Genomic DNA, 12,197 nt, shown 5'->3' on the forward strand with positions numbered 1-12,197 from the left:
GTGTACACAGAGTGTTACCCTGTGCCTCAGAGCTCACACTCACCACCACATGGACTCTCTGTAATGTGTGTGTACACACAGTGTTATCCTGTGCCTCAAAGCTCACACTCACCACCACATGGACTCTCTGTAATGTGTGTGTACACAGAGTGTTACCCTGTGCCTCAGAGCTCACACTCACAACCACATGGACTCTCTGTAATGTGTGTGTACACAGAGTGTTACCCTGTGCCTCAGAGCTCACACTCACCACCACATGGACTCTCTGTAATGTGTATGTACACGGAGTGTTATCCTGTGCCTCAGAGCTCACACTCACCACCACATGGACTCTCTGTAATGTGTGTGTACACAGTGTTATCCTGTGCCTCAGAGCTCACACTCACCACCACATGATGGACTCTCTTTAATGTGTGTGTACACAGTGTTACCCTGTGCCTCAGAGCTCACACTCAGCACCACATGGACTCTCTGTAATGTGTGTGTACACAGTGTTACCCTGTGCCTCAGAGCTCACACTCACCATCACATGGACTCTCTGTAATGTGTGTGTACACAGAGTGTTATCCTGTCCCTCAGAGCTCACACTCACCACCACATGGACTCTCTGTAATGTGTGTGTACACAGTGTTACCCTGTGCCTCAGAGCTCACACTCACCATCACATGGACTCTCTGTAATGTGTGTGTACACAGAGTGTTATCCTGTCCCTCAGAGCTCACACTCACCACCACATGGACTCTCTGTAATGTGTGTGTACACAGTGTTATCCTGTGCCTCAGAGCTCACACTCACCACCACATGGACTCTCTGTAATGTGTGTGTACACAGTGTTATCCTGTGCCTCAGAGCTCACACTCACCACCACATGATGGACTCTCTGTAATGTGTGTGTACACAGTGTTACCCTGTGCCTCAAAGCTCACACTCACCACCACATGGACTCTCTGTAATGTGTGTGTACACAGTGTTACCCTGTGCCTCAGAGCTCACACTCACCACATTGGGCTCCTGCTGCTGCAATCAGCTGTTCCTTTAATCCCCGGCCCCGCCCCCCTGGTAGTGGACTGTACCACTCGGAGGGGTGCTCGGAGTTGCACGTTGCCGGGGCCGGGGAGTTGGGGCGGGCTGCGCCCCTGTGCTGGGCGGCGGTGATGGTTCCGGCCGCAGAAGTCCCTTTATGTGAATGAAAGGCCCGGGACAGGCAGCGCCGGAGACAGTGACACAATGTATCCGGGCTCAGGACGCTGAACGCCGGCTGCCCGGCCCGGAGACTGCCGCCAGGGGGTGAGTACGGGGCTGACCTCCCTGCAGGGATGGTCACACTCACATACATGTTATATGTACCTCACATTCATACATGTTACACAGTCATACGTGTTACACAGTGTCATACGTGTACCTCACAGTCATACATGTTACACAGTGTCATACATGTACCTCACAATCAGACATGTCACAGTCATGCATGTACCTCACAGTCATACATGTTAGTGTCATGCATGTACCTCACAATCAGACATGTCATACATGTACCTCACAGTCATACATGTTACACAGTGTCATACATGTCACAGTCATACATGTCACAGTCATACATGTCACAGTCATACATGTACCTCAAATTCATACATGTACCTCACAGCCATACATGTTACACAGTGTCATACATGTACCTCACAGTCATACATGTTACACAGTGTCATACATGTACCTCACAGTCATACATGTCACAGTCATACATGTACCTCACAGTCATACATGTCACAGTCATACATGTACCTCACAGCCATACATGTACCTCACATTCATACATGTACCTCACAGCCATACATGTTACACAGTGTCATACATGTACCTCACAGCCATACATGTTACACAGTGTCATACATGTACCTCACAGTCATACATGTACCTCACATTCATACATGTACCTCACAGCCATACATGTTACACAGTGTCATACATGTACCTCACAGCCATACATGTCACCTATAGTCATACATGTTACAGTGTCATACATGTACCTCACAGCCATACATGCTACAGTGTCATACATCTAGTGACACATGTCCCTACACACACCTGAGAGCAGCAAGCATCTGTATGTCAGTGGCACAGTGGTAAGTAATGCTCAGTGGGTCACAAGAGCTTACAGTCTAGTGCAGTGCTGCCACAGGATTATAACGCAGAGACCACAGAGTCACTCATCATCTACCCTCAGGGGGCATCTGGTAAAGGCTGGAGAGAGGGGCATCTACCCTCAGGGGGCATCTGGTAAAGGCTGGAGAGAGGGGCATCTACCCTCAGGGGGCATCTGGTAAAGGCTGGAGAGAGGGGCGGGTGACTGACCTGTAGTGTAGATATGAGACCCAGAAGTGATTAGATCCTCGCTGTCTTTTCTCCAGTGCATTCTAGAAAATGAAAGAATCTGGTTGCTATGGGCAACAGCACCACTTCTTATTTTTGAGGTTTAGTAAATCTACCCCTAGGGCTGTGTGGGGGCCACTGATGCATGTGGTGGTGGGATAGCAGCTGCTGGTGGGGATAACAGAGAGGGTGACAGTGGCTGGGCTATGAAGGAAGGGTTAATGGGGAGTATTGGAAGAAGGTGAGTATCTGATAGTGGCCATGCACTAGGGAGAGGCTGCATGGGTGGGTGTCAGAGGAAGGGTGAGTGGGTGACATGGGATGGGTATCAGAGGAAGGGTGAGTGGGTGACATGGGATGGGTGTCAGAGGAAGGGTGAGTGGGTGACATGGGATGGGTGTCAGAGGAAGGGTGAGTGGGTGACATGGGATGGGTGTCAGAGGAAGGGTGAGTGGGTGACATGGGATGGGTATCAGAGGAAGGGTGAGTGGGTGACATGGGATGGGCGTCAGTGGAAGGGCGAGTGGGTGACATGGGATGGGTATAAGACGAAGGGAGAGGAAGGGTGAGTGGGTGACATGGGATGGGTATCAGAGGAAGAGTGGGTGACATGGGATGGGTATCAGAGGAAGGGTGAGTGGGTGACATGGGATGGGTGTCAGTGGAAGGGCGAGTGGGTGACATGGGATGGGTATAACACGAAGGGAGAGGAAGGGTGAGTGGGTGACATGGGATGGGTATAAGAGGAAGTGCTGGTAAGTAATGGAGATAGAGGGTGGGCAGGCGAGTATTGGAGAGAGAAGGTGAGTCGGTGAATATTGGAATGAGAGTAGGCAAATGAGTATCTGATAGAGTAGGTGAGTACTGGAATGTGTTGGGAAGGAAGTATGAGTTGGCGGGTGAGTATCTGAGGGAGAGTAGGCGGGTGAGTATCTGAGGGAGAATAGGTGGGTGAGTATTAGAATGAGAGTAGGTGGCTTAGTATCTGAGGGAGAGTAGGCAGGTGAGTATCTGAGGGAGAGTAGATGGGTGAGAGTATCTGAGGGAGAGTAGGCAGGTGAGTATTAGAATGAGAGTAGGTGTGTGAATATCTGAGGGAGAGTAGGCGGGTGAGCATCTGCGGGAGAGTAGGCGGGTGAGTATTAGAATGAGAGTAGGTGTGAGTATCTGAGGGAGAGTAGGTGAGTGAGTATTAGAATGAGAGTAGGTGGGTGAGTATCTGAGGGAGAGTAGGCGGGTGAGTATTAGAACGAGAGTAGGCGGGTGAGTATTAGAACTAGCGTAGGCGGGTGAGTATCTGGGGGAGAGTAGGCAGGTGAGTATCTGGGGGAGGGTAGGTGGGTGAGTATTAGAACGAGAGTAGGCGGGTGAGTATTAGAATGAGAGTAAGCAAGTGAGTATCTGAGGGAGAGTAGGCGGGTGAGTATTGGAATGAGACTAGGTGGGTGAGTATAAGAATGAAAATAGGCGGGTGACTTAGAATAAGAGTAGGCACTTGAGTACTAAAATGAGAGTAGGCGGGAGAGTAAGCGGGTGAGTATTATAATGAGAGTAGGCGGGTGAGTGCTAGAATGAGAGTACGCGTGTGAGTATGAGAATGAGAGTACGCGTGTGAGTATGAGAATGAGTAGGCGTGTGAGTATTAGAATGAGAGTAGGTGGGTGAGTATAAGAATGAGAATAGGCGGGTGAGTATCTGAGGGAGAGTAGGCAGGTGAGTATTAGAACGAAAGTAGGCGGGTGAGTATCTGAGGGAGTAGGTGGGTGAATATCTGGGGGAGAGTAGGCAGGTGAGTATCTGGAGGAGAGTAGGTCGGTGAGTATTAGAATGAGAGTAGGCGGGTGAGTATCTGAGAGAGTGGGTGAGCATTGGAATGAGAGGAGGTGGGTGAGCAGTGGAATGAGAGTAGGCGGGGGAGTATCTGGGGGAGAGTAAGCGTGTGAGTATCTGAGGGAGAGTAGGCGGTTGAGCATCTGAGGGGGAGTAGGAGGGTGAGTGAGGGAGAGTAGGCGGGTGAGCATTGGAATGAGAGTAGGCGGGTAAGTATCTGAGGGAGAGTAGGCGGGTAAGTATCTGAGGGAGAGTAGGCGGGTGAGTATCTGAGGGAGAGTAGGCAGGTGAGTATTAGAACGAAAGTAGGTGGGGGAGTATCTGGGGGAGAGTAGGCAGGTAAGTATCTGGAGGAGAGTAGGTCGGTGAGTATTAGAATGAAAGTAGGCGAGTGAGTATCAGAGAGTGGGTGAGCATTGGAATGAGAGGAGGTGGGTGAGCAGTGGAATGAGAGTAGGCGGGGGAGTATCTGGGGAGAATAGGCGGGGGAGTATCTGGGGGAGAGTAAGCGTGTGAGTATCTGAGGGAGAGTAGGAGGGTGAGCATTGGAATGAGAGTGGGCGGTTGAGTATCTGAGGGAGAGTAGGTGGGTGAGTATCTGTGGGAGAATAGGCGGGTGAGTATTAGAATGAGAGTAGACGTGTGAGTATTAGAATGAGAGTAGGTGGGAGAGTATCTGAGGGAGAGTAGGTGGGTGAGTATTAGAATGAGAGTAGGTGGGTGAGTATCTGAGGGAGAGTAGGCGGGTGAGTATCTAAGGGAGAGTAGGCGGGTGAGTATTAGAATGAGAGTAGGTGGGTGAGTATAAGAATGAAAATAGGCGGGTGACTATTACAATGAGAGTAGGCACGTGAGTATTAGAATGAGAGTAGGCGGGTGAGTATTATAATGAGAGTAGGCGGGTGAGTACGAGAATGAGAGTAGATAGGTGAGTATGAGAATGTGAGTACGCGTGTGAGTATTAGAATGAGAGTAGGTGGGTGAGTATAAGAATGAGAATAGGCGGGTGAGTATCTGAGGGAGAGTAGGCAGGTGAGTATTAGAACGAAAGTAGGCGGGTGAGTATCTGAGGGAGTAGGTGGGTGAATATCTGGGGGAGAGTAGGCAGGTGAGTATCTGGAGTAGAGTAGGTCGGTGAGCATTAGAATGAGAGTAGGCGAGTATTAGTATTAGAATGAGAGTAGGCGGGTGAATATCTGAGAGAGAGTAGGTGGGTAAGTATCTGAGGGAGAGTAGGTGGGTGAGTATCTGAGGGAGAGTAGGCAGGTGAGTATTAGAACGAAAGTAGGCGGGTGAGTATCTGAGGGAGTAGGTGGGTGAGTATCTGGGGGAGAGTAGGTGGGTGAGTATCTGGAGTAGAGTAGGTTGGTGAGTATTAGAATGAGAGTAGGCGAGTATTAGAATGAGAGTGGGTGAGCATTGGAATGAGAGGAGGCGGGGGAGTATCTGGGGGAGAGTAAGCGTGTGAGTATCTGAGGGAGAGTAGGATTTTGAGTATCTGAGGGAGAGTAGGCGGGTGAGTATTAGAATGAGAGTAGGCAGGTGAGTATCTGGGGGAGAGTAGGTGGGTGAGTATTAGAATGAGAGTAGGCGGGTAAGTATCTGAGGGAGAGTAGGCGGGTGAGTATCTGAGGGAGAGTAGGAGGGTGAGCATTGGAATGAGAGTGGGCAGTTGAGCATCTGAGGGAGAGTAGGTGGGTGAGCATCTGAGGGAGAGTAGGTGGGTGAGCATCTGAGGGAGAGTAGGCGGGTGAGTATCTGAGGGAGAGTAGGCGGGTGAGTATCTGAAGGCGGGTGAGTATCTGAAGGAGAGTAGGTGGGTGAGTATCTGAGGGAGAGTAGGCAGGTGAGTATTAGAATGAGAGTAGGTGGGTGAGTATAAGAATGAAAATAGGCGGGTGACTATTAGAATGAGAGTAGGCACGTGAGTATTAGAATGAGAGTAGGCACGTGAGTATTAGAATGAGAGTAGGCACGTGAGTATTAAAATGAGATTTGGCGGGTGAGTATTAGAATGAGAGTGGGCGAGTGAGTGGTAGAATGAGAGTAGGTAGGTGAGTATTAGAATGAGAGTAGGCGTGTGAGTATTAGAAAGAGTAGGTGGGTGAGTATAAGAATGAGAATAGGCGGGTGAGTATCTGAGGGAGAGTAGGCGGGTGAGTATCTGAGGGAGAGTAGGCGGGTGAGTATTAGAATGAGAGCGAGTGAGTGCGTATCTGAGGGAGAGTAGGCGGGTGAGTATCTGAGGGAGAGTAGGCGGGTGAGTATCTGAGTGAGAGTTGGCGGGTGAGTATCTGAAGGAGGGTAGGCGGGTGAGTATCTGAGGGAGAGTAGGCGGGTGAGTATCTGAAGGAGGGTAGGCGGGTGAGTATCTGAAGGAGGGTAGGCGGGTGAGTATCTGAAGGAGGGTAGGCGGGTGAGTATCTGAAGGAGAGTAGGCGGGTGAGTATCTGAAGGAGAGTAGGCGGGTGAGTAGCTGAGGGAGAGTAGGCGGGTGAGTAGCTGAGGGAGAGTAGGCGGGTGAGTATTCGAATGAGAGTAGGCGGGTGAGTATCTGAGGGAGAGTAGGCGGGTGAGTATTCGAATGAGAGTAGGCGGGTGAGTATTCGAATGAGAGTAGGCGGGTGAGTATTAGAATTAGAATAGGTGGGTGAGAATAAGAATGAGTAGGCAGGTGAGTATCTGAGGGAGAGTAGGCTGGTGAGTATTAGAATGAGAGTAGGCAGGTGAGTATCTGAAGGAGAGTAGGTGGGTTAGTATAAGAGTGAGAGTAAGCGGGGGAGTATTAGAATGAGAGTAGGTGGGTGAGTATAAGAATGAAAATAGGCGGGTGACTATTAGAATGAGAGAAGGCACGTGAGTATTAAAATGAGATTTGGCGGGTGAGTGTTAGAATGAGAGTAGGCGTGTGAGAATGAGAGTAGGCGTGTGAGTATGAGAATGAGAGTAGGTGGGTGAGTATAAGAATGAGAGTAGGCTGGTGAGTATCTGAGGGAGAGTAGGTGGGTTAGTATCTGAGGGAGAGTAGGCGGGTGAGTATAAGAATGAGAGTAGGTGGGGTGAGTATCTGAGGGAGAATAGGCGGGTGAGTATAAGAATGAGAGTAGGCGGGTGAGTATCTGAGGGAGAGTAGGCTGGTGAGTATTAGAATGAGAGTAGGCGTGTCAGTATTAGAATGAGAGTAGGTGGGTGAGAATAAGAATGAGTAGGCGGGTGAGTATCTGAGGGAGAGTAGGCGGGTGAGTATCTGAGGGAGAGTAGGCGGGTGAGTATCTGAGGGAGAGTAGGCTGGTGAGTATTAGAATGAGAGTGAGCGAGTGAGTATTAGAATGAGAGTAGGCGGGTGAGTATCTGAGGGAGAGTAGGCGGGTGAGTATTAGAATGAGAGTAGGCGTGTCAGTATTAGAATGAGAGTAGGTGGGTGAGAATAAGAATGAGTAGGCGGGTGAGTATCTGAGGGAGAGTAGGCGGGTGAGTATTCGAATGAGAATAGGCGTGTGAGAATTAGAATAGGTGGGTGAGAATAAGAATGAGTAGGCAGGTGAGTATCTGAGGGAGAGTAGACTGGTGAGTATTAGAATGAGAGTAGGCAGGTGAGTATCTGAAGGAGAGTAGGTGGGTTAGTATAAGAGTGAGAGTAAGCGGGGGAGTATTAGAATGAGAGTAGGTGGGTGAGTATAAGAATGAAAATAGGCGGGTGACTATTAGAATGAGAGAAGGCACGTGAGTATTAAAATGAGATTTGGCGGGTGAGTATTAGAATGAGAGTGGGCGGGTGAGTGTTAGAATGAGAGTAGGCGTGTGAGAATGAGAGTAGGCGTGTGAGTATGAGAATGAGAGTAGGTGGGTGAGTATAAGAATGAGAGTAGGCTGGTGAGTATCTGAGGGAGAGTAGGTGGGTGAGTATCTGAGGGAGAGTAGGCGGGTGAGTATAAGAATGAGAGTAGGTGGGGTGAGTATCTGAGGGAGAATAGGCGGGTAAGTATCTGAGGGAGAGTAGGCGGGTGAGTATAAGAATGAGAGTAGGCGGGTGAGTATCTGAGGGAGAGTAGGCGGGTGAGTATTAGAATGAGAGTAGGCGTGTCAGTATTAGAATGAGAGTAGGTGGGTGAGAATAAGAATGAGTAGGCAGGTGAGTATCTGAGGGAGAGTAGGCGGGTGAGTATCTGAGGGAGAGTAGGCTGGTGAGTATTAGAATGAGAGTGAGCGAGTGAGTATTAGAATGAGAGTAGGCGGGTGAGTATCTGAGGGAGAGTAGGCGGGTGAGTATTAGAATGAGAGTAGGCGTGTCAGTATTAGAATGAGAGTAGGTGGGTGAGAATAAGAATGAGTAGGCAGGTGAGTGAGGGAGAGTAGGCGGGTGAGTATCTGAGGGAGAGTAGGCGGGTGAGTATCTGAGGGAGAGTAGGCTGGTGAGTATTAGAATGAGAGTGAGTGAGTATTAGAATGAGAGTAGGCAGGTGAGTATCTGAGGGAGAGTAGGCGGGTGAGTATCTGAGGGAGAGTAGGTGGGTGAGTATCTGAGGGAGAGTAGGCGGGTGAGTATTCGAATGAGAGTAGGCGGGTGAGTATTAGAATTAGAGTAGGTGGGTGAGAATAAGAATGAGTAGGCAGGTGAGTATCTGAAGGAGAGTAGGCGGGTGAGTATAAGAATTAGAATAGGCGGGTGAGTACACAGCAGGGTGAGCGGTCTCTGTATAATACACAGCAGGGTGAGCGGTCTCTGTATAATACACCTCAGGGTGAGCGTTCTGTATATAATACACAGCAGGGTGAGCGGTCTCTGTGTAATACGCAGCAGGGTGAGCGGTCTCTGTATAATACGCAGCAGGGTGAGCGGTCTCTGTATAATACACAGCAGGGTGAGCGGTCTCTGTATAATACACAGCAGGGTGAGCGGTCTCTGTATAATACACAGCAGGGTGAGCGGTCTCTGTATAATACACAGCAGGGTGAGCGGTCTCTGTATAATACACAGCAGGGTGAGCGGTCTCTGTATAATAGACAGCAGGGAGACGGGTGAGTGGTCTCTGTATAATACGCAGCAGGGTGAGCGTTCTGTATGTAATACGCAGCAGGGTGAGCGTTCTGTATGTAATACGCAGCAGGGTGAGCGGTCTCTGTATGTAATACACAGCAGGGTGAGCGGTCTCTGTATAATACACAGCAGGGTGAGCGGTCTCTGTATAATACACAGCAGGGTGAGCGGTCTCTGTATAATACACAGCAGGGTGAGCGGTCTCTGTATAATACACAGCAGGGTGAGCGGTCTCTGTATAATACACAGCAGGGTAAGCGGTCTTTGTATAATACACAGCAGGGTGAGCGGTCTCTGTATAATACACGGCAGGGTGAGCGGTCTCTGTATAATAGACAGCAGGGAGACGGGTGAGTGGTCTCTGTATAATACGCAGCAGGGTGAGCGTTCTGTATGTAATACGCAGCAGGGTGAGCGTTCTGTATGTAATACACAGCAGGGTGAGCGGTCTCTGTATAATACGCAGCAGGATGAGCGTTCTGTATGTAATACACAGCAGGGTGAGCGGTCTCTGTGTAATACGCGGCAGGGTGAGCGGTCTCTGCGTAATACGCGGCAGGGTGAGCGGTCTCTGTATAATACTAGTGATGAGCGGGTTCGGTTTCTCGGAAACCGAACCCCCCCGAACTTCACGCTTTTTACACGGGTCCGAGGCAGACTCGGATCTTCCCGCCTTGCTCGGTTAACCCGAGCGCGCCCGAACGTCATCATCCCGCTGTCGGATTCTCGCGAGGCTCGGATTCTATCGCGAGACTCGGATTCTATATAAGGAGCCGCGCGTCGCCGCCATTTTCACACGTGCATTGAGATTGATAGGGAGAGGACGTGGCTGGCGTCCTCTCCGTTTAGAGTAGACTAGAGAGTAGTAGAGACACTTGATTTACTAATTTTGGGGAGCATATTAGGAGTACTACTTGCTGATAGTGTGACCAGTGACCACCAGTTTAATTAATCCGTTCTCTGCCTGAAAAAAAACGATACACAGTGTGACACAGTCACATACCATATCTGTGCTCAGCCTCAGTGTGCCCTCAGTGTGCTGCATCATCTATGTAATACTGTATATCTGACTGTGCTGAGTGCTCACTGCTCACACAGCTTAATTGTGGGGGAGACTGGGGAGCAGTTATAGCAGGAGTACATATTTTAACAGTGCACACTTTTGCTGCCAGAGTGCCACTGCCAGTGTGACTAAAGGTGACCACTGACCACCAGTATATTGTGATTGTCTGCCTGAAAAAGTTAAACACTCGTCGTGTGGTGTTTTTATTCTATAAACGCATTCTGCTGACAGTGTCCAGCAGGTCCGTCATTATATAATATATACCTGTCCGGCTGCAGTAGTGATATATATATATTTTTTATATCATTATCATCCAGTCTATATTAGCACTGCAGCAGACGCAGTACGGTAGTCCACGGCTGTAGCTACCTCTGTGTCGGCAGTCGCTCGTCCATCCATAATTGTATACCACCTACCCGTGGTGTTTTTTTTTTTTTTCTATCTTCTTGATACTAGTAGCTTACTTTAGGAGTCTGCAGTGCTGAGCTGACAGTGTCCAGCAGGTCCGTCATTATATAATATATACCTGTCCGGCTGCAGTAGTGATATATATATATTTTTTATCTCATTATCATCCAGTCTATATTAGCAGCAGACGCAGTACGGTAGTCCACGGCTGTAGCTACCTCTGTGTCGGCAGTCGCTCGTCCATCCATAATTGTATACCACCTACCCGTGGTGTTTTTTTTTTCTTTCTATCTTCTTGATACTAGTAGCTTACTTTAGGAGTCTGCAGTGCTGAGCTGACAGTGTCCAGCAGGTCCGTCATTATATAATATATACCTGTCCGGCTGCAGTAGTGATATATATATATATATATATATATATTTTATATCTCATTATCATCCAGTCTATATTAGCAGCAGACGCAGTACGGTAGTCCACGGCTGTAGCTACCTCTGTGTCGGCAGTCGCTCGTCCATCCATAAGTATACTAGTATCCATCCATCTCCATTGTTTACCTGAGGTGCCTTTTAGTTGTGCCTATTAAAATATGGAGAACAAAAATGTTGAGGTTCCAAAAATAGGGAAAGATCAAGATCGACTTCCACCTCGTGCTGAAGCTGCTGCCACTAGTCATGGCCGAGACGATGAAATGCCAGCAACGTCGTCTGCCAAGGCCGATGCCCAATGTCATAGTACAGAGCATGTAAAATCCAAAACACCAAATATCAGTAAAAAAAGGACTCAAAAATCTAAAATAAAATTGTCAGAGGAGAAGCGTAAACTTGCCAATATGCCGTTTACCACACGGAGTGGCAAGGAACGGCTGAGGCCCTGGCCTATGTTCATGGCTAGTGGTTCAGCTTCACATGAGGATGGAAGCACTCAGCCTCTCGCTAGAAAAATGAAAAGACTCAAGCTGGCAAAAGCACAGCAAAGAACTGTGCGTTCTTCGAAATCACAAATCCACAAGGAGAGTCCAATTGTGTCGTTTGCGATGCCTGACCTTCCCAACACTGGACGTGAAGAGCATGCGCCTTCCACCATTTGCACGCCCCCTGCAAGTACTGGAAGGAGCACCCGCAGTCCAGTTCCTGATAGTCAGATTGAAGATGTCAGTGTTGAAGTACACCAGGATGAGGAGGATATGGGTGTTGCTGGCGCTGGGGAGGAAATTGACCAGGAGGATTCTGATGGTGAGGTGGTTTGTTTAAGTCAGGCACCCGGGGAGACACCTGTTGTCCGTGGGAGGAATAGGGCCATTGACATGCCTGGTGAAAATACCAAAAAATCAGCTCTTCGGTGTGGAAGTATTTCAACAGAAATGCGGACAACATTTGTCAAGCCGTGTGTTGCCTTTGTCAAGCTGTAATAAGTAGGGGTAAGGACGTTAACCACCTCGGAACATCCTCCCTTATACGTCACCTGCAGCGCATTCATCATAAGTCAGTG

At 49.1% G+C, this 12,197-nt stretch overlaps 1 protein-coding gene across 1 annotated transcript in view; it reads left to right on the forward strand.

Annotated features, from left to right (window-relative positions):
- Positions 1–1,104: 1,104 nt before the first annotated feature.
- LOC134958661 (hyaluronidase-2-like) overlaps positions 1,105–12,197 on the forward strand; it is a 42,786-nt gene continuing 31,693 nt past the window's right edge. Inside the window, exon 1 of the mRNA XM_063941398.1 lies at positions 1,105–1,287. Coding sequence (XP_063797468.1) covers positions 1,187–1,287 — 101 coding nt within the window. The 5' untranslated portion in view covers positions 1,105–1,186. The remainder of the gene's footprint in view (positions 1,288–12,197) is intronic.

This window comes from Pseudophryne corroboree, chromosome 9 (genome assembly GCF_028390025.1).
Source record: "Pseudophryne corroboree isolate aPseCor3 chromosome 9, aPseCor3.hap2, whole genome shotgun sequence".
In the NCBI taxonomy this organism is placed as follows: domain Eukaryota; kingdom Metazoa; phylum Chordata; class Amphibia; order Anura; family Myobatrachidae; genus Pseudophryne; species Pseudophryne corroboree.